This window comes from Elephas maximus, chromosome 2, assembly GCF_024166365.1.
Source record: "Elephas maximus indicus isolate mEleMax1 chromosome 2, mEleMax1 primary haplotype, whole genome shotgun sequence".
NCBI classification, from domain to species: domain Eukaryota; kingdom Metazoa; phylum Chordata; class Mammalia; order Proboscidea; family Elephantidae; genus Elephas; species Elephas maximus.
Window position 1 is genome coordinate 85,866,485 of NC_064820.1, and position 22,632 is coordinate 85,889,116.

General features: G+C 38.9%; 1 protein-coding gene across 3 annotated transcripts in view; it reads left to right on the forward strand.

The window, feature by feature from the left end:
* Window positions 1-22,632, forward strand: part of MSH3 (mutS homolog 3) — a 217,899-nt gene that overhangs the window by 164,685 nt on the left and 30,582 nt on the right. For all 3 annotated transcript variants that reach the window (XR_007514976.1, XM_049866717.1, XM_049866709.1), the window contains exon 20: window positions 18,460-18,617. Coding sequence is in view for 2 of the 3 variants with exons in the window: in XM_049866717.1 (XP_049722674.1) it covers window positions 18,460-18,617 (158 nt within the window). In the remaining variant the exon portion in view is untranslated. The remainder of the gene's footprint in view (window positions 1-18,459; window positions 18,618-22,632) is intronic.

Consider the following 22,632-nt stretch of genomic DNA (forward strand, 5'->3'; position numbering starts at 1 on the left):
TAGTGTTGAGACAAAGCTTACTATGTAAAACTCAATTTAAAATATTTTATGGGTGTTAATTATAAAATATACCCTGAAAATAATTTCCTCAAAGTCAGTTGCATTATTGCTTTTGATAATCATGTGAGAAATGGTCTTTTTACATGTAATTATGAGTATACTTTTCTGGATTCTGTATTCTCTGAACATGTTATAGTGCTTTTGAGCAAGCCAACTTTCTGCCCTCTTCTCCTCTCCCAATTTTAAGAATAGTCTTTCAAGTCCTCTTTTTTTGTTCCCTTCCATAATTCACCACACAATTCACAGTATTTGCAGACTTGGCAATCATTGGGTCTTACCACCTCCATCTTGCCCCTCTCTAATTCCTTCCCCACTCTCCAGCCAGAGGGCTTTTTCTGAAGTGCAAATCTAACCTGTCATGTCACTCTCCCATTTGCATTCATGTCTTACATTCCAGCCGTATTGGGACTTCTTACAGCTCCCAAGTTACTGTGCCTCTGGGACTTGGCAGATGGTATTCCCTCTGCCTAGAATGTCATCTTTCCCCCACCACCCACTCCCACCTCACACATGCCCACAACCCACCCCATCCTGCTCTCCGTTCCTGCTTGTTCTCTAAGTCTTTTCTTGGCTGTCACCTCTTCATTAAGCTTTCCCTAATCAAGACTGTGATGGGGTGGGCCCTGATTAAGTAGCCACAGCACTTATATTTTCTCTATTATAGTACTTTATTCCACTAAATTGTAATTACGTGGTTTTTTTTGCTTTTAGTTGTGTTTTCCAGTGGACTATAAGCTTCAAGTGAATAAGGGATAAGTCTCTTGTTTGGTTGTAATTCCAGTGTCAGTTAAATTTCACTGGCACATAACAGGCACCCAATCAGATTTGTTAAATAAAGATTAGCTAGAAGCCTTCTGAAATCCCACGTCTCACTTTAAATTTTTGCCATTTTTTTTTCCTTTAACAAAATTTTATTTTTTAGGATAGTAAACCCTGGTGGTGTAGTGGTTAAGTGCTATGGCTGCTAACCAAAAGGTCAGCAGTTTGAATCTACCAGGTGCTCCTTGGAAGCTCTATGGGGCAGTTCTGCTCTGTTCTATAGGGTAGCTATGAGTTGGAATCAACTCTACTGCAACGGGTTTTTGGATTTCAGTATGTGACAGTTTGACAACTTATACAATCATTACACTGTAGAACTAGAAGAGAAATTAGAGCTCTTGTATTGTAACCGCCTCTTCATTCTTGTGAGTAAACTAAGATCAGAAAGGAAAGTGATTTGCAAGAGGTTATCCCAACTGGGTAATCTTGAACTGTTTTCCAAAATATAGAAGTATTTTAAGGGAACCCGGTGCTTCTTGACCTTTTATGCTTTGTCATACATGTAGAAAATGATAATATTTTGAAAGTAAAATAAAAGAAGGAGAAGATTGCTCAGAGTTGAAAGAGGCTGGCCCAGGCGTTTTGGCTGCCCAGTCCCACCCTGCCATCTTAAGGGCTAGGGGGCAACATCTTGGCACACTTGGAAACCTTGAGAAGCAGGCCAAGACATACTGTGCCATACTGCTTGGGACACTCCCCTGTCACTGCAGTCTTAACTCTCCCAGGATTATTTACTTATTAAACCAAATGACTTTCTAGTGGATAGGTTTTTGACAGCAATTAAAGCAGGAGGTTTTAATTTGCTTGCAGGTTTTTTGTTTTAATATAAATAATATAAACTTTTTGGAGAGGGAAGGAACAAGTGTGGTTTACAACTTCTCAGGTTATGAAGGGCAAGACAGTGAGTCAAATGTGCAGAGCTACTCAGGAAATGCTTGAACACTGTGGGTCTCTATAAACCAAAAAAACCAAACCCACTGCTGTTGAGTCGATTCTGACTCATAGCACCCTGTCGGACAGAGTAGAACTGCCCCATAGAGTTTCCAAGGAGCACCTGGTGGATTTGAACTGCCGCTGACCTCTTGGTTAGCAGCTGTAGCACTTAACCACTATGCCACCAGTGTTTCTGTGGGTCTCTATAGGCCAAGGGAAATCCATAGCCTAGGTGTTCTAGAACTGGGACAGGGTGGATGCCAGAATCCTGGTCATGATCTCTTCTCCTGAGATCGAGAAGAGGGCTTGGGTGCTCCCTAGCCCTGTGCGTGGCACATAGTAGGTACTTGCAGGTTTGTTGTGTGAATAAATGTTTGAAATTGATGACGATGAGGGAATATGGGAAGAAGCCAAAGACCACAAGCTTCCTTCTTTATTCTCCCAGGTCAAATACTTCTAGCTGACCTTAAAAATGCTTACTTTGACTATAGGAAAGTAAGGCTAATTACAGTAATATTCAAAAGCTGTTGACTGTATCTAATTTGCAAGCAAAACAACAATAATGCATACTATAAAATAACATGAGTTTTAGGCTTACTTCAAATCCATGACTAGATTGTTTTCATAGAGTCTCCTTTAAATGTATTGCTCACATAGTGTGATCACTGGATCATGTTAAAAATTGGAGGAAATATTAATGGTGATGAATGTTGTTTTCTGCCACTTCTCTCTTCTGGTGCCCCTCTCTTCCTACCTCTGACACACTGAGCTAAAGAGGGACATTTGTGTGATAAATGATCATTTCTTACAGTGTCATTACCTGTGCTGCTGTCTCTCTCCCCAGAATATTCCTCTTTTCTTCTTGTCCCTCACTCACTCCATTGATTGAACTCCTACTCATCATTCAGGACCCAAAAAGATACTACCTTGTCTTTAAAGCCTTCTCTTATCACTCCAGACAAACAGTTTGTCTATTCCAGCACTTTCTTTGTTCATTTTTAAAGTTTTTGTCACGTACTACTTTTTGGTACATAGGTATAACAGGAAAACGCATTGAGGTGATAGAAGATGTAAATTCAAAACTTATTCTGCTATTATTTACTGTCATCTTGGGTAGGTCAGTGTATTTTCCAGGCCTTGGTTTCTTCATCTATAAAATGAGGCTTTCACACTCAGTGAAATGTGAATTGGGTAGCATGGTCTCAGAAGGATTTGGACCCTTACACCTGCATCTACATATATGGTTTTTGTTCTTCCCCAGCCTCACTCTCTCCTTTCTAGTTCGCTTTAGGTTAAAAGTACAAAGATTTGGCTGAGAGCTTCTCTGGACGAAGCTTTCACTATGGAGTCTCTTACTGTAACCTGCCATTTTCGAGGAAACTTTTTCAGCACTCTGCAGCTATTATAAAAATAGCTACTATGGTTCCATTTTAAAGATAGATGTCAACATCTGTACCTGTCAAGGAAGAAGGAGTTTTGTGCAGAAAATTAGTCCATGCCTCTTATTGTTGTTAGGTGCCTTTGAGTCGGTTCCGACTCATAACAACCCCATGTACTACAGAACGAAACACTGCCTGGCCCTGTGCCATGCTCACAATCGTTATGCTTGAGCCCATTGTTGCAGCCACTGTGTCAATCCATCTTGTTGACGTTCTTCCTCTTTTTTGCTGACCCTATACTTTACCAAGCATGATGTCCTTGTCCAGGGACTGATCACTTCTGATAACATGTCCAGAGTATGTAAGACGTAGCCTCTCCATTCTTGCATCTAAGGAGCATTCTGTTTGTACTTCTTCCAAGACAGACTTGTTCATTCTTTTGGTAGTCCATGGTATATTCAATATTTTTCACCAACACCACAATTCAAAGGCACCAGTTCTTCCATCTTCCGTATTCATTGTCCAGCTTTCACATGCATATGATGCAGTTGAAAATACCATGGCTTGGGTCAGGTGCACCTTAGTCTTCAAGGTGACATCTTTGCTTTTCAACACTTGAAAGAGTTCTTTCATAGCAGATTTGCCCAACGCAATGCGTTTCTTGATTTCTTGTTGGCTGCATCCGTGGGCGTTGATTGTGGATCCAAATAAAATGAAACCCTTGACAACTTCAATCTTTTCTCTGTTTATCATGATGTTGCTTATTGGTCCCGTTGTGAGGATTTTTGTTTTCTTTATGTTGAGGTGTAATCTATACTGAAGGCTCTGGTCTTTGATCTTTATCAGTAAGTGCTTCAAGTTCTCTTCACTTTCAGCAAGCAACATTGTATCATGAGTCTTCTTCCAATTCTGATGCCCTGTTCTTTTTCACATAGTCCAGCTTCTCAGATTATTTGCTCAGCATACAGATTGGATAAGTATGGTTAAAGGATACAACCCCGATGCACACCTTTCCTGACTTTAAACCACACAGTATCCCCTTGTTCTGTTCGAACAACTGCCTCTTGATCAATGTACAGGTTCCTCATGAACACAATTAAGTGTTCTGAAATTCCCATTCTTGGAATGTTATCCATAATTTGTTATGATCCACACAATTGAATGCCTTTGCATAGTCAATAGAACACAGGTAAACATCTTTCTGGTATTCTCTGCTTTCAGCCAGGATCCATCTGACATGAGCAATGATATCGCTGGTTCCATGCCCTCTTCTAAATCCAGCTTAAGTTTCTGGCAGTTTCTTGTCGATATACTGCTGCAGCCACTTTTGAATGAACTTCAGCAAAATTTTACTTGCGTGTGATATTAATGATTGTTGAATAATTTCTGCTTTCGGTTGGATTACCTTTCTTGGGAATAGGCATAAATATGGATCACTTCCAGTCAGTCTAGATCTTGGAAATTGGCATATGATAATACACGCTTGTTTATCCGTAGAATAATGGACCCAAGGATGCTGGTTCTGAGCTAGGGCAGCTCTTTTCTTATCTAGTAGTGACTGTAGTTTCCTATCACATCATTGAGCAAGAGTCCCCTCTGAGGCATCTATTAGAGGATTAACTTTTACTTGCCACCCTAGTTCTGCCGCTTGCTAGTTCTGTATTACTAAGCAAGGTGTTTAGCTTCTCCAAGCTTCTGTTTCCTCACCTATAAAATGGGAATATACTACAACTAGTGTTACCTTCATGAAACTGTTGAGAGAACTAAACAAGATGATGCATATAAAGTCATTGGAAACCCTGGTGGTGTAGTGGTTAAGAGCTACGACTGTTAACCAAAAGGTCGGCAGTTTGAATGTACCAGGCATTCCTTGGAAACCCTACGGAGCAGTTCTACTCTGTCCTGTAGGGTCGCTACGAGTCAGAATCGACTTGACGGCAGCAGATTTTTATAGTCTTTAGCACAGCACCTGGCACTTGTTATCTGTGATGTTCTTATGATACTTTAAAAACCTGTTACTTTTTCATCCTCACTTTTCTTTTTTCACAGGAGATGGCATTAAATGTGAAGCTGCTTAGTTATCCTAAAACTTGCCTGTTTAGATTTAATGTTTTGACTGTTGATAAACAATACTAATATGGACCTTATTGGCCAATGCTGTCCAGACATTGCCAACCCTAAAGAATGAACTTATAGCCTCTAGGTTCCTTTAGGCAGTACTCTTAAGGTGCCATCGAGAAGCATAGTCCCCTTGGTGCAATGATACCAGTTTTTGTTTATCATTCCTTCTTTATCTGTGGTTCTTGAGAACTTGATCTGTGCATGGATGGCCTCTTGCAGGGCATCAAGGCACAGGTTTGGGTACTGTCTGGGCCAGTTCAGTCTGATACGTTCTCAGTAACTTCAGTCGTACCCAGAGTAGGTAAGGAGGTGGTTTTCTGGCAACTTCCAGCTTCTGGCTATTAGAACATTCACTCATTCTAGCTGGTCTTCGAGTTGAATTTAATGTATCTTTCGCAGAGCCTTTGATATGCGGTGACTCAAATACATATATGATTCTTGCTAAAACACGGGTGAGCAAAATTTCTTGATCATTTCTGTAAAAACATTATGGAGGTGGTGTCTGACCTCCTCTACCCCACAAGGTGAAATGAGAACCAAGATCAACAGCACAAGGCTGGCTTTCATGAGATGGACGCCAAACAAGCCTGCTCTCTTAGCCATCTCTACCAATTCTGACACCAACTGTTCCTCCCACAGCACTCTAGTGCAATGGCTACACAGAACTCACAGACCATACTCACAATTACGGGGTTTATTAGGGAAGCAACAGTTATAATTCAGGCTCAAGAACACTGAGGGTACAGTTCTTCCATCAGGATAGCCTCTTCCCAGTCATGCTCATAGGCACACCTTTCCATGGCCCTCAGTCTACCCAAAGGCACCCAGCTTTCTCTCTCTGTGGACTGGGAAGCCCATCGTGCTGTCTCCTGCTGCCAGTTTCTGCTGCTGGGTCTCTCCTTCCTTGTGGTGGTGGGCTCTTCCTCTCTTCTCTGGAGTTGGCTCTCTTTTATGGCAAAACCAACCAATCTTCTTGGTAGGCCACAATTACCTTATCACACAGTCCTGCCCAGTCACCTGGGTGGGAGTTACAAGACCAGGGCTAGAAAGGCCACACACAAAAGTAACTAATTACACAGCGGTTTCCTTAGTATTTATGTCATTTTGTAAACTGTGGAGGAAAGGGAGTAATATTTTCCTGGCTAATTTTTTTAACAGAAAATGTACATGATTTTTTGAAATGTACAGATGGTGGATATCTCTCTTGTGGTCCCTTTCACATATGAAACTCATTCATTCAGCCAATATTTATTATGTTTTTTCATTCCATACCTTGTTCTATGCACTGGGGATGAGAAACATGACATGGTTCCCCCTCTCATGGGAACTTACATTCTAATAATAGAAATGGTACATGAGCAGGCAAAAGTTAGGGAAAAGTGGCTTAAGTAGGTTGCGTGGTCAGAGAATATCTTTCCTGGGAGTTGATGTTTGAGCTTGTACTTGAATGACAAAAGGGACCCAGTCACAGGAAAGAGCATCCTAGGCACAGAGACCAGCTGTAGAAAGGCCTTAAGCCAGTAATGAGCATGTTGTCATCTGCCAAATCGAGGAACAGCAGAAATCAAGTCTGGCTAGCACTGGGTGAATATGGTGGATGGTGATAGGAGATTAGGTAAGATACCCAGGCAGGGGTCTGATTATATAGGGTCTTTAAACCATAGTGAGGATTTGGGCATTATTATAAGTGCTTTGGAGATCCAGTGAGGACTTTTAGCAGTAGACAAGTTCTGTTTTGTTTTTGAAGATAGTCACTCTGGCGGCCATATGGAGAACAGACCATGGGCACAGGAGAAGCAGGAGGTTCAGTCAGGAGGCATTGCAGGAGCCCACTAGGTGGTGGTGTGGAGATGGAAGCAGGAGGCATTTATGCGTCTCAAAATACCTCCCCATTCTTTACAATCTCATATCTTTTTTCTTGTTAGAGTTTACTAGATTGCCTGCAATGCAATTTATCTACTATACCCACTGCCAGATCTAAATACTGGAACTCACTGGGAGAGCAACCATTTGTCACCTACAAATAGTTGGATTTAGTGAGTTGGAAAACATTTAGCTCATTAAAGTTTTATCTGAAATCCTCAAATCCTGGGTAAAAAACCCAGTTACCTTCAAGTCAACCTAACTTATAATGACCCCATGTGTGCCAGAGTAGAACTGTGCTCCATAGGGTTTTCAGTGGCTGATTTTTCAGAAGTAGATTGCCAAGCCTTTCTTTCAAGGTGCCTCTGAGTGGACTCAAACCTCCAACCTTTCAATTAGCAGCTGAGCGTGTTAACCATTTGCACCACCCAGGGACTCCTTGAACCAACCATTCAAGGACCCTGAAATTCTGAGTAGAACTGGAAATTCCACCATACTGATTCCAAGTCTGACTGGGTAGTCAGTACTCCACTTTCCCCAAGTACCTCGGACAAGTGAACTCTATAACTTCCAGGCAACTCTCTAGTGCCAATTTAGTCTTTGGAGCCCTGGTGGCATAGTGGTTAAGAACTCGGCTGCTAACCAAAAGGTTGGCAGTTTGAATTCACCAGTCAGTCCTTGGAAACCTTATGTGGCAATTGTACTCTGTCCTGTAGGCTAATTTGGTGTTTGGTTCCACCAAGGCTGCATATCCATATGATATACCTGAGTTTGAACTTTTTTTTTTTTTCAGAGAATAGTAGAATTTGAAGGTGAGAGATCATTTAATTCAACTCCCTTATTTTACAGAGAAGAAAACTGAGCTCTGCAGAATTGGATTGACTTGCAAAGCTCTGGACCTTTCATGACCCTTGGGCCAATTCTCTACTCATAGTCGTTCTCTCATTTACCCATTCTGTCTTTTCTTTGTCAGTGTTCTTCTAGAAATTGATACCACAGTGAAAGTTTCTCCAAACTTCTTTTGCATAATATCAACATACTATATATATGTGTGTGTGTGTGTGTGTGTGTGTGTGTGTGTGTGTGTGTGCGCATATATATATATATATGTAGCAAATAGTTGTCAGTACCTCTCCTTGGGCAGAACCCAGTTAAAAATAAATTATGGATTGAGATGTGGGATATAAAGAAAGGAAGAAAGAAGGGGAGGAAATTGCCCCTTAATTTCAAAAACAAATGCTTTTGACATTTTGGTGGGTTTCCTTTATCTTTTCTTTATATATTTTCTAACATATTCATGATTATGTCATATGAATATTTTTATATCCTGCTTTTTTCGTTTAATATTATAAGATATTTTTCAAAATTAAAATGTCCTCCATAATATAATTTTAATGGCTTCATAATATTTGATAATATGGATGTACCATAATTTTCTTTAAAAATCCTCTGTGTTCATTTGTTGGTATTATAAATAATTCCATTTTTCGGCTAAGATTAAGTGAATTTGCCTAAGAAGTGAAATTGCTAATTTAAAACACAGTAGAAAATTCGGAAAAGTATTGAAAACTATAGAGAAAATAGATAATTCCATATCCAGAGATAATTATCAATAATTTGAGTTTTTCCCTTTCAGTCATTAAGGGGCTTGGTGTCTCAATAAGTAAGTAGTCATTGGAATATTGTGTTTTATTAAATCAAGTCTGATCTTCCAGGCAAGACAGGGTTCAGCAGAGCATATTGGTTAAGAGTATGGGCTCTCAGTTAAGTTTTAAATAATCCATGTTATAGTTTTCTTATCTACAAAATGATGATAATGATGAATATGTCTTTAGAATGGTGTCTGGCACAGAGCAAACTGTATAAGTGGTTTTGTTGTTGTTAAGTACCATCAAGTCCATTTTCAACTCACAGCAACCCCATGTGTTAAAGAGTAGAACTTCCCAATAGGGTTTTCTAGGCTGGCACGGTGGTTAAGAGCTGGGCTGCTAACCAGAAAGTTGGAGTTCAAATCCACCCGTTGCTCCTTGAAAACCCTGTGGAGCAGTTCTCCATCCTGTAGGGTCACTATGAGTTGGAATCGACTTGACAGCAACAGGTTTGGGGTTTTTTTGGTAATCTTTACAAGAAGTAGATTGCTAGATCCTTTCCCCCAGGGGGCCACTGGGTAGGTTCAAACTGCCAACCTTTTGGTTACTAGCCGAGCTCCTATTTGCATTACCAGAGCTCCTTATATAAGTGGTAGCTGTCATTTCCATTAAAAAAAAAAACAGAAAAAAGTTGATGTTAGTAGCCATGGCAGGCAGGTTTTCCATGAGTTTTTAAGTAGAGATGGGAAGGAGACCTGTCCCCCACATATACCCATCCTTCTCTCAGGTGCAGCCTGTTCTTCCCCCAGCCTCTCTCCTGTCCCAGGAAGGCTCAGCTGGTGCCTGTGGTGGTTCCTGTTGCTTCCCATCCACTTATTCTCTGAGGCTTTCCCAGCTGTCTCAGAGCTCAAGTCCTTTGGAGGCTATAATTTCTACAGAAGGAAACTGTGGGAAGGGGCATCAGGCTGCCACAGCTTTGGGGACCTGGCTGGGCACCAGAAATGTGCTCTGCAGCCTGCCAACCCCACACTAGGGGTACCTAGGCCCACTCTGGCCAGGGGGCTGTGTGGGAATAGGAGCACTTGGGAGCTGCAGTGCATGGGCTGGAAGGTATCAGAGAAGAACCCTGTGGTGCCCATCGGGTCTGAGAAGAAAGCATAGATGGGACATGGGCTGGTCTTCCAGTATCCCAAGGGGATCAGTGGCAGTTCCCAGAAGTTAGGACTTTTGGTAGACTGACTGTCACAGGCATCAGTCAACCAGAACTCAGGCTGTAATTCTGAGGCAGGATCCAGAAGACTGCTGTTTTCAGGCATTAACCCTTAAATTACTAAGTTGTAAGAGGGTGTTGAGTAGGGTTTGCCAGATTTAGCAAATAAAAATACAGGACCCACAGTTAAACTTGAGTGTCAGAGAGACAATGAATAATTTTTTGCTATAAAAATATATCCTGTGCAATATTTGGGACATACTTATACTAAAAAATTGTTATTTTCCTGACATTCAGATTTTACCGTGTGTCCTGTATTTTATCTGGCAACTCCTATCTAGACGGACTTTTTAGGGGTCCAGGATGACAAGGGTACATTTATTTGATTCTGGGCTGCAGCTATTTAATTGGTATTTTGAAATTTAACAACCAGTTTGGCTGTACAGGTGCATACCAGCCAAATGTCAGCCCAGGTCACATTCACAATTACAGTCATGTTTTGTTCACTGAAATGATTTGAAGAATTTAATGAATTTCAACCAGTATTATAAAGTCTGGAGGTGACAGTGGGTTTGGTTTTTTGTTTTATGGGCTATTGCAGTTTACATCCCCCCAGCAGCAACCAGCCACATCTGGGAGGAAGGTAATTTACTTGACCTTGATGGTAAGGGTCACTTCAGGTTACACATCTTTCAGTTTGTGAGATTTTTTACTCCTTATACTCTTTAAAGTTATTGGTGTGTTTTTTTTTTTTTTCACTCTGTCGTTGGTGACTTGTTTTCCTGTCTGGGGCCCCATTAAATAGATGGTTAGGCAGTCCTGGGTTTTTGGTTAGCCCTCAGCCACAGGGATCTTTTTGAACACTGTCACTGGAGTGAAGACAGAATAGCTTAGTAATATTTGTTTTCTGATGCCTTGGGCTAAAAGATCCATACCCATCGTCTTCACTGAGTGTAGTTTTTATTCAGAGTTTATTTTTCAGTCCAACCGTTTCCATTATGTTTCATATTTTAATAGGAGATGAAAGCCAAGCACTGAGAGTGTCCTAGGTTTCTGTTGCTTCCTTCAGTGGTGTCCATGGCTCTTAGAGTTGTAACATTGGTGCCTAACCTCAGACCGAAACAGCCAAGAGGAGTTTGAAGCTGATGTTTGGATCTGGGAACAAGCATGGTAGGCAGGCAGGCCAGTTGAGAAGAGATCGTGGGAATAAACCTCTGTGTACTCTTAAGTCCTTTTAATATTATTTTCAGCTTTCTAGGCATTTATATTTTTCCTAAAGCACTCAACTGAACACTAGAAACAGACATTAAAATTTATTTACTAGAAAATTTGAGATCTTCTACACTTTTCTGTCATGTTGTTGTTAGTTGCTGTTGAGTCAATTCCGACTCATGGTGACCTCACGTGTGCAGAATAGAGCTGCACCCCATAGCGTTTTCAAGGCTGTGACCTTTCGGCAGTAGATTGCAAGGCTTTACTTATGCATTGCCTCTCGGGGTGGGAGGGGGGTTTGAACCTCCAGCCTTTCAGTTAGTAGTCCAATACTTAGTCACTTGAGCCACCAAACTTTTAAATGACAAAAAATCTAATACTTAAAGGAGCTCATGGAGTAATTTTTATGTCTTTACTTTCAATATGATGTCTTTCAGGACCAGTAAGTCTTATTTTAATGAAGTTGAATGTATCAGTCTTTTTGTGCCTTATTTGAGAAATTGCTCTCTATTCCCCAGGTCATAAAGATACCCACCTATAACTTTTTAAACATTTTAAAATTTTACATTTTAGATTTAGATCTTTAATCAGTCTGCCCAGAATTTATTTTTATATATGGTATGGCATAGGATTCCAGTCTCGTATCTTTCTATATCAATAATCAGATGTCCTGCACCATTTTTCAAATAATCCTTTTCTCATTAATGTGCATAATTATCTCTGTCACATATTAAGTTTCCATAGTTTCTTAAGACTGTTTTGGACTCTTTCTTTCACTGGTCGGTTTTTCTGTTCCTAAGCCAAAATCACACAGTCTTATTCTTCTAATAGAATTCTTGACTTTTCTTTGGCATTTGCACCTCCATTTAATTTTAGAATCAACTTACTCAGTTTTTGAAAAAAAAAAAAAAAGCCCATTGAGGTTTTTATTAGAATTGCATTGACCTTATAGACCAATTTGTGGAGAAATTGACAACTTTATGATATTGATATGACATATGAATATATCTCTCTATGAATGTAATATACTTTTTTTAATTGTGGTAAATATATATGTAATAAAACATTGGCCATTTCAACAGTCTTCACATATCTAATTCAGTGACATTGTGTTCACCATGTTGTTTAATCATCATCTTATAACTGTTCCCAAATTTTTTCCATCAAATGTAATATACTTTTATTTAGATTTCCTTTCATATCCTCTCAATAAAGTTTTTAAAATTTCTTCATAAATTTTTTTAAACATATTTTCATACGTTTATTGCTGAGTACCTTTTCTTGCTGTTGTAGGTCATGCCTATTTTACAATTATGTTTTTCAATTATTTGTTGTTCTTATATAAAGATACAGTTGATTTTGCATCTTTATCTTAAATCTAACCACCTTGCTAAACTCTTTCATTAATTATAATACAGTAAGACCTGTGATAACCGTATCTCGAGGCGACTGCCTTGTTTTTCTGGGTCTCACAAGTTTTCCACCTTTGAAAAGGTGCAGTCTTCCCATTTTTCTATCACTTGTTTTGTTGAAAATATTTGAGTTTTCCTTCTCGACAGGTTTCTGCGGTATACAGGTTCCAACTTTGGCAGGTTTCACTGTAATTTGTCCAGGGATTTTTTGGGGGGTTTATTTTGTACACTGTAATGTGATCTGTGTAAAATGACAGTTTTGTTTTGTCCTGTTTAATCCTTAAACTTTTTATTTTGTCATGTCCTGCCTGGGACCTCCGGGGCAATATTGAGTAAAAGCGGTAATAGTGGGCATCCTGTCTTGACTGATACCCTCTATCTGGTTAAGGAAGTCTTCTTAGGTTTGCTTTGTCATTCATTCATCACTTATTGGTGTATAGTGTCAGGGAGAGACCTATTTCCCAGCTAAATAAACATTGTTGAAATATTATAACTAAATTTCTTTTTTTCCAAGAGGGATATCCTTTTGACCCAGCACCAGTTATTAAAAAGACCATATTTCTGTCACCTCACTGCATTATCACCTTTGTCATAAAGCAAGTGATTACATACGTGACATTCTGTTTCTGAACTCTGTTCTGTTCCACTGTCTAGTTGTATGCCCTTGTGCCATAATGACCCTAGTTTACTTAAATTGTAGTGTTGCAATATTGTAGGTTAATGTAAATGTCCATGAACATGGTGTAGTCCCTCATTTAAGTCTTTTAATTTCTTTCAGTAATATTTTGTAGTTTTATGTGTTATATTTATTCATAGGTTTTTTTAAAATTATTTTTCTATGGTAAATTGTATTATTTAAAGGTTTTATTTTCCAGCTACTTATAGAAATAAGATTGACTTTTGAATACTGCTGAGTCATAAATGACTCGACAGCAGTGGGTTTGGTTTTGAATATTGAACTTGTAGCCAGAGATCTTGCTAAATTCATTTATTGATTGTAATAACTTTTTGTAGATTTCATTAGACTTTCTTGGAATATAATTATGACATGTATGAATAATGATATTTTCATTATTTTCTCTCCAACCTGTTAATCTTTTCCTGCCTTTTTTTTTGTTTGTTTGTTTTTAGGGATGAATATTGAACTTTATCAGATGTTTTCTCTGAGTCATTTGAGGTTACTTTATGATTTCACTTCTTTATTCTGTTAATGTGCAGAACTGCATTGTTTGGCTTTTGAATATTAAACCAATACAAGTATTCCTCAAAAGTCTGAAATGGCTTATATACCCTTGGTTTGGTTTGTCAATAGTTGTTAAGGAGTTCTAGATGCATGCTTATGGATGAGATTGGTCTGTAATTTTTCTGTCATAATGTTCTTGTCAGGTTTTGGTATCAAGGTTATGTTGGTCTTCTGAAATTATTTGGGAAGAGTTCCTTCTTGTTCTAGTCACTATAAGAGTTTTTGTAAGATTGGTGCTATTTCTTTTTTACATGCTTACAGGTGTACAACAGGGAAGTTATCTGAGCTTGGAGTTTTTCTTGTGGGATGGTTTTTAATTACAAATTTAATTTCTTTAATACATATAGAGTTTTTAAGATTTTATATTTTTGTATCATTTTTGCCATTTTAAGGAATTTATTTAAATTTTCAAAATATTTGGTTATGCCAAATATTCGGTTGTTTATAATAGGCTTTTTTAAATTTTTTTAATTTCTTTAGGAAATTTAATTTTATTTTGATCATTAGTTTCATCATTCTCCTTGTAACACTCTTTTCCTGCTATTACTGCTTTGGCCTCTTTCTTTTTCAAGAAACACAGATTCCCTCAAGTTCCTTTGAGGAATGGAGATTCATTAGGCTTATTATAAAGTCATGTAACAATAAGAGAGAATAATCACAGAGGAAGACAGGGTCCCTGACCTAGCTGCAGGGAGTGACAAATTGAGGAGGAATGGCTTTGCATTTATCGTTAAAAATAACATTTCAAGATCTACCCCAGTGTACAGAGCTGTCAGTGATAGGATAACATCCATACACCTACAAGGAAGACCAGTTAATATGACTTTATTCAAATCTATGCATCAAGCACTAAGGCCAAAGATGAAGAAATTGAAGATTTTTACCAACTTCTGCAGTCTGAAATTGATCGAATATGCAATCAGGATGCATTGATAATCACTGGGGATTAGAATGAGAAGGTTGGAAACAAACAAGAATTGGTAGTTGGGTAATATGGCCTAGGCGATAGAAATGATCCCAGAGATTGCATGATAGAATTTTGCAAGACCAACAACTTCTTCATTGCAAATATCTTTTTTCGCCAATACTAACAGCAGCTATACACGAGGACCTCACCAAATGGAATACGTAGGAATCAAATCAACTATATCTGTGGAAAGAGACGATGGAAAAGCTCAATATGAGTCAGAACAAGGCCAGGGGCTGACCGCAGAACAGACCATCAATTGCACATATATAAGTTCAAGTTGGAACTGAAGAAAATTAGAACAGGTCCATGAGAGCCAAAATACGACTTTGAGTATATCCCACCTGAATTTCGAGACCATCCCAAGAATAGATTTGATGCATTGAACACTAGTAACCGAAGACCAGAGAAGTTTTCAGTGACATCAAGGACATCATACTTGAAGAAAGCAAGCGGTCATTAAAAAGACATAAAAGAAAGAAAAGATCAAAGTGGATATCAAAAGAGACTCTGAAACTTGCTCTTGAACATCGAGTAGCTAAAGGGAAAGGAAGAAATGATGAAGTAGAAGAGCTGAACAGAAGATTTCAAAGGGCAGCTTGAGAAGACAAAGTAAAATACTACAATGACATATGCAAAAACCAGGAGCTAGAACTCCAAAAGGGAAAAATATGCTCTGCATTTCTCAAGCTGACAAAACTGAAGAAAAAATTCAAGCCTTGAGTTGCGGTATTGAAGGATTCTATGGGCAAAATATTGACTGACACAGGAAGCACTAAAAGAAGATGGAAGGAAAACACAGAGTCGCTATACCAAAAAGAAATGGGCAATGTTCAGCCATTTTAGGAGGCAGCATATGATCAAGAACCAATGGTACTAAAGAAGTCCAGGCTACACTGAAGGCATTGGTGAAAAACAAGGCTCCAGAGATTGATGGAATACCAACTGAGATGTTTCAACAAACAGAATCAATGCTGAAAGTGCTCACTCATCTATGCCAAGAAATTTGGAAAACAGCTACACAGCCAGCCGACTAGAAGAGATCCATATTTCTGCCTATTCTCAAGAAAGGTGACCCAACTGAATGTGGAAATTATCCGATATCACACGCAAGTAAAAATTTGCTGAAGATCATTCAAAAGTGTCTACAGCAGTGTATCAACAGGGAACTGCCAGAAATTCAAGCCAAATTCAGAAGAGGACATGGAACCAGGGATATCATTGCTGATGTCCAGTGGATCTTGGCTGAAAATAGAGAACACCAGAAAGATGTTACCTGTGCTTTACTGACTATGCAAAGACATTCGACTGTGTGGATCATAACAAATTATGGATAATATTGTGAAGAAGGGAAATTCCAGAACACTTAATTGTGCTCATGAGGAACCTTTACATAGATCAAGAGGCAGATGTTAGAACAGTACAAGGGGATACTGAATGTTTTAAAGTCAGGAAAGGTGTGTATCAGCATTGTATCCTTTCACCATACGTATTCAATCTGTATGCTGAGCAAATAATCTGAGAGGCTGGACTCTGCAGAAGAATGGGGCATCAGGATTGGAGGAAGACTCATTAACAACCTGCTTTATGCAAATGACACAACCTTTTTTGCAGACCGAAGAAGAATTGATGCCTTTGGATTGTGGTGTTGGTGAAGAATATTGAATGGACTACCAAAAAAACGAGCAGATCTATCTTGGAAGAAGTACAACCAGGATGCTCCTTGAAAGCAAGGGTGATGAGATTACATCTCACATTCTTTGGACATGTTATCAGGAGGAATCAGCCACTGCTTGGTAAAGTAGAGGGTCATTGAAAAAGAGGACGACCCTCAATGAGATGGATTGATAGAGTGGCTGTGACAGTGGGCTCAAACATAGCAACAATTGTGAGGAGGGCGCAGGACCGGGGAAGTGTTTTGCTTTGTTGTACAGTGAGTCGCTGTGAGTCAAAACCGACTCAGTGGCACCTAACAACACCTCGGCTAGGCTTTAGGGAGATTGGTAATAATGTACTATATGGTTGATTAGGATATAAAAAAACTTTAGAGATGGGACAAATTTTCTTTTTATGGCCTCAATAGGAAGACTTTACAAGTATGTACTCTAATATTCCATTATTTTGGTGAAGTTTCTCAACTCTGCTCTTGGCTCTTTTTTGTCTTTTCTTCCTCTTCTTTACTTAGTACCCTCTTTACATCTTCTCTGTATAACTTTTCTTCATACTTTGTTTCCTCGTAACATCTTACTCATGGCCTCCAGTGCCTTGTGGCCCCATTCTGGGTTTCTTTTCAACTTTCCTCCATTATCAATTGATCAAACCTCTCTCTGATTCTCTGTTTAAACCCCCAGGAGATTATTTGATTGGTCTAGTTTGAGAAGAGCTTTTTATGCTAGGCCACCTCAGAGGCTACTGGTCAGTTATTGATTGGCTACTCTTAGCCAGGCAGGTATTGCCAAGGATACTGGGTTCAGATAACACAGAACAGGAATGCCTTGGGTAACACCTCCACAGGGGGCTACAGTTGGACAGTTTACCTTAGAAGGGATCTATCCATACCAAGTACTATAACTGATCAATATACAGTCATCACAAGAGTTGTAAGAGCTTTAACTTTTCTGCTTCGTTCCCAAGTTCTGGTGAAATGCCAGAAGAAAACGATAATAAAACTGATGTCTAGGATTTGGTATTATAAATCTTTTTCAGTAGGCATTCATCTATAATTGAAAAAATTCATGGGCTGCCAACCCAAAATAGGGCCTTGGATGATTAGATGTACAATACCTGCTAAGGGCCCCAAGGAAACCCTGGTGGCGTAGTAGTTAAGAGTTTCAGCTGCTAAACAAAAGGTCGGCAGTTCGAATCCACCAGATGCTCCTTGGAAACCCTGTGGGGCAGTTCTAGTCTGTCCTATAGGGTCACTATGAGTCGGAATCAACTTGATGGCAACGGGTTTTTTTTTTTTTTAAGGGCCCTGGGAAAACCCTGGTGGCGTAGTGGTTAAGAATTTGGCTGCTAACCAAAAGGCCAGCAGTTCAAATCCACCAGGCACAACTTGGAAACCCTATGGGGCAGTTCTACTCTGTCCTGTAGGGTTGCTATGAGTCAGAATTGACTTGTTTTTGTTTTGGAAGGAGCCCTGGTGATGCAGTGGTTAAGTGCTCAGCTGCTAACCATGAAGTTGGTGATTTAAACTCATCTATTTTTTTTTAGTGGCTCCATGGGAGAAAGAACTGGTAATCTGCTTCTGTAAAAATTACAACCTAAAAAATCCTATGGAGTAGTTCTACTGTGTCACGTGGGGTTGCTCTGAGTTGAAATTGACTCAATGTCACCTAATAAAAACAATAAATGTTAAGATGGACAGTGGAAATTGATAGACTTTAAATGAAGCAATATTAAACACATACACACAGGCAAATGAATGAATATTTAACACGAAAGCTCTAATAGTTATCCAGTGCTAGTTACTTCTTGTTATTTCATTTTTATCCCCAACAGCTGTGTGCTGCCAAGAATCCACTTTTCTGCAATAGCAGTTTTCAGATATAAGACAAGGAGAGGCTCTTTTCTTTTGTGATACTTATTGCTAGCATATTGAAGTAAAGGCCCCCCCAGTACAATATGTGAAACTGCTGTTTAATTTTCCAGGGGGATTCAGAGAGAGTAATGATAATTACGGGACCGAACATGGGTGGAAAGAGCTCCTACATAAAACAAGTTGCGTTGATTACTATCATGGCTCAGATTGGCTCCTACGTTCCTGCAGAGGAAGCAACAGTTGGGATTGTGGATGGCATTTTCACAAGGTAAAAACATTAGTTCCATTTGAATATATTTCTGAAAATAAATCAAACCCACATTGTTATGTGGATTTTCTTTTTACATATATATTTAGAAGAACAGATATACTCTAAAATATTTGAAGCATAGAAGCTTAAAAGAAATCATTTCATCACGGATAGTAATGCTAGAAGAGACCTGATGATCATCTTACTCAGTTGTTTTCAAGTAATATTGAGTTACAGAGTTCTTACTTTAAACAAAACCTTATGTGGAAGATCAATATTTAAAGAAATAAAAGCAAAGCTGCTTTGCCTGAATCAGGAATGGTGGAGGGCTTGGAGGTTTGGCTGCTAAGCTCTACAGAGCATAGTCTGAAAACTAGTCCACCGTCTCCACTTTGTAGGTGAGGAACTGAGGCCAGCCTGAAAAAGGGACTGGCTCAAGAGAATTTATTTCAGCTTTTTTTTTTTTTTTTTAGCTCTAAGACAATTACATGCAACTCTCTAGGTTCTGAATCTCGATATATAAACCTGTATTTTATGCCATATTAGGAATATGGGTGAAATATCCTGGTCTCACTAACTGGAACTCACAGTTTAATCTCTTCGAAGCCTTTGGATTTATCAGTTCTTAACGTATTACTTATACCTCTTGAATGTACATTTTTTAAAAAGGAAATATAGCCTATATTTGTAGAATCAAGCTGTGTGTGTAGAGTGCCTGATATGTTTTCCAGCTTCATATTTATATAATACTTGCTGCATGCTAATATTGATATATGTTGGTAGACATTAAAATACTTTACTTCTAAAGCTTGGTTTTTCATCTGTGAGTGAACAAAATAAAGCAATCTGAAATCCGCTTGATGCTCTGTCACCAAATAGATGTTATTCTGATGGCCATATATATTTTTTTATAAGAATATAAGAAATTTCAAGCATTTTTCTTTAATTAAAAGTAGTTGATTTTCTGTTTTGTAAGATAAATATAGTAGGTACTTTATTTTGGTTAAATAATTAGGGAGAGTGACAAATTGACTAAAGAAGAAAGGAAAAGAAACAAAAAAGAAAGAACAAAAACTATCTTGGGCAATGTAAAATGATTTGTTTGGAAGAGACTCATGTAATTGAGCAAAGTATCAGTTAAGAATGTTTTTAGATACAAATACTGTATTTTTTTGCAAATGCACCCACATAAATATCACATCCACATGTGTAATGAAAATAGCGCGTTTGGGAAAATAACACGTGGGGGGGTTGTACAGTTGGCAAAAAACATATAAAGCATGTGTTGCGTAAAAATAGGGTAATAGAAAATAAAGCAAGGGTTTATTTTTTTTGTATAACAGGAAGTCTTGAGATAGGCAGCCGGTTCTGACATTGAGTGGCACTACGGTATCATTGGACTTGCCCTCAGAGTTGCAAGATGGTTGTCGGAACTCTAGCCATCACATTCATATTACATGAGGGAAACGGGGAAGGTAACTGCTATAGCTCCCCTCCCACCTTTATTTAAAGAAATCTATAGTTTTTCAGAAGCCTCCCAGAAAACTGTTTATATGTCAGTGGTCAGAACTATGTCTTACAGACAGTTGTACTTGCAGGGGTAACAGAAAATCAGAATTTAGTTTTGTCCAGCTACTATAATGAACTTAGGCAAGGGACAAGGGTGGTCGGGAATAGATCCAGAAGTAATCAAAAAACAGTTTCTGCCACAAGGAATGAATTCAGTAATAATAATAACAATAATAATAGTAGCAGGTAACCTTTCCGTTGTTGTTGTTGTTAGGTGCCGTCAAGTCAGTTCCGACTCATAGTGACCCTGTAGGACAGAGTAGAACGGCCCATAGGATTTCCAAGGAGCAGCTGGTGGATTTGAACCCTTGACCTTTTGGTTAGCAGCTGCACTCTTAACCACTACACCACCAGGGCTCCAAAAAATATTAGTAATAAGAATATTATGTTATCAATTTATAGACATTGTTCTGTACCCTTTGTATAAAGTACATATAATGAGTACAAGTCTAAGCCTTCTGGAAATGGATGAGCCACACTAATTTCAGGCAAGTTAGGTATTTATCCATTTCTTTTCATTTATTCATTCATCTAACATATGCTAGTGGAGCATTTAACATATGACAGCCTTTAGAAGGCTTCCTTTAGTAAGTGACTCTTGAGCTCCTATCTGAAGATGAGTTAACTGGTTAAAGAAGAAAGGAAGAACATTTCAGACAGAGGGAGCAGCGTGTTCAAAGGTCCTTTAGCAAAAAGAACCATTGTGAGATGAGGAGTTCAGGGTAGCTCACTGGGGAAGCAGGATTCTAGATGAAGCTGGAGAATAGGAAGGAGAAACATAGAGCATAGGCCATGTTAGGAGTTTATCATAAGATTCACGAGAAACTATTGAAGGATTTTAAGCAGGACTTGACATGATCATGTGTCTGCATTGGCTGTAACGCAGAGAATGGAGAAAGACAGAGTAGATTGTTGTTAGGTGTAGTGGAGTTGATTTCGACTCATAGCAACCCCATGTGACAGAACAGGGCTGCCATTACAACAAATTATTGAAGGCAGCAGAGAGGTAGAGTGCCATGGGAAGGACAGCTGGTATCAGAAATGGTGAAGAATTCGGAGAGTAGCGGTATGTTTGACCTCTACCTCATGGGAATCCACTTTGCGCTGATGGTGATTCTTATCCCTAAGGAAGCTAGATGAGTTCTGATGTTACTACAACACAACCGCCAACTCCTCGGTAGCAGCCAAGCGCTTAACTGTTCCACCACTAGGGCGTAGACTTAATTTGCCCGATCTGTAGGCTCTTGCAGTGGTCTTGGCAAGAGATATCAGTACTTTGGACTAGGTTTGTGGTGCTAGTTTAAATGGAAAAGAGTCATATTTGAATGATATTCAGGAAATAAAATCAGCAGGATTTGGGGATAGATGATTGCTGAGATAAATGCAGTTGTCAGAAATGACTATGAATGCTAGCATTCGCTGGAAGAGAGTGTTTTTTTTCATAGATTCTGACTTAATCTTCATACAATTAAGTAGAATTACTTAATCACATTCAAGGGGAGCTGCCACATAAGTAGTTGGATATAAAGTTTAGAATTCAGAGGGAGAGATCAAGATCATCTTTATGTAAGTGGTCATTGAAGTCCCAGATGTGGATATGATCGTCTTGGACAAGAGTAAAGGAATGTTCCAAGACTGAGCCTTAGAACTGCCAGCATTTCATAGCCGAGTAAGAAGATAAGTGTGAAAAACCAACAGAGGAGGAGTAACCAGCGAGGTAGGAGAGAAGCCAGCAAATTTCAGTGTCGTAGAAGCAAGAGGAAAGAGTTCTTCAAGAAGTCAGAAAGTGGTCAACAGTACTGCAAAGTTAAGTGAGATAAAAGGTCTTAGCAAAATAGGTGTCACTGGTGACGTTAGCAAGACTGATTAAGTGGAGCAGTGGAGTCAGCTAAGTGGGGGGGAGGGGGGGTTAAGGAGTGAGCGATAGTGCCAGCACAGGTGACATCAGGGAAGACTGAGGAGGAGAGAGATCCAGTGAGAGATTTTTAGCTTTTGTTTGGTTTTGTTTTCTGAATGGTAGACTTGAATATGTTTAAGTGGCATATCCAGTGGGATATGTTATACCCATGAATTTACTAATTATTCTAAAAAATTTAAAAAATGTATTGACTACTTTTGGAGGATGGTAGAATGAGTTCTTAATGATCTTTAAAACAGACAAACAAATCATTAGTCACTTTAGTGGATGAAAACTGAAAAATAAAGAGAAAAAAAATCAAGCAACTATCTAGCCTTTTCAAATAGTTGCTGAGGGGAAGTTTCTCTTTATAGAAGTGTTCCAGCTAATAAATATAGAAGGAATGGTACAATTACAAGATCACTATTTTGCAACCCCTGATGAAATACTAGGTCTAGGCAATAATCATAAATGTCTGCTAATGTCACCAGAAGAGAGACAACCAGTCATGAAGTAGAAGTTTATGGCACAACCTATGAAGTCATCTGGCCAAAAAATCAAACCTGA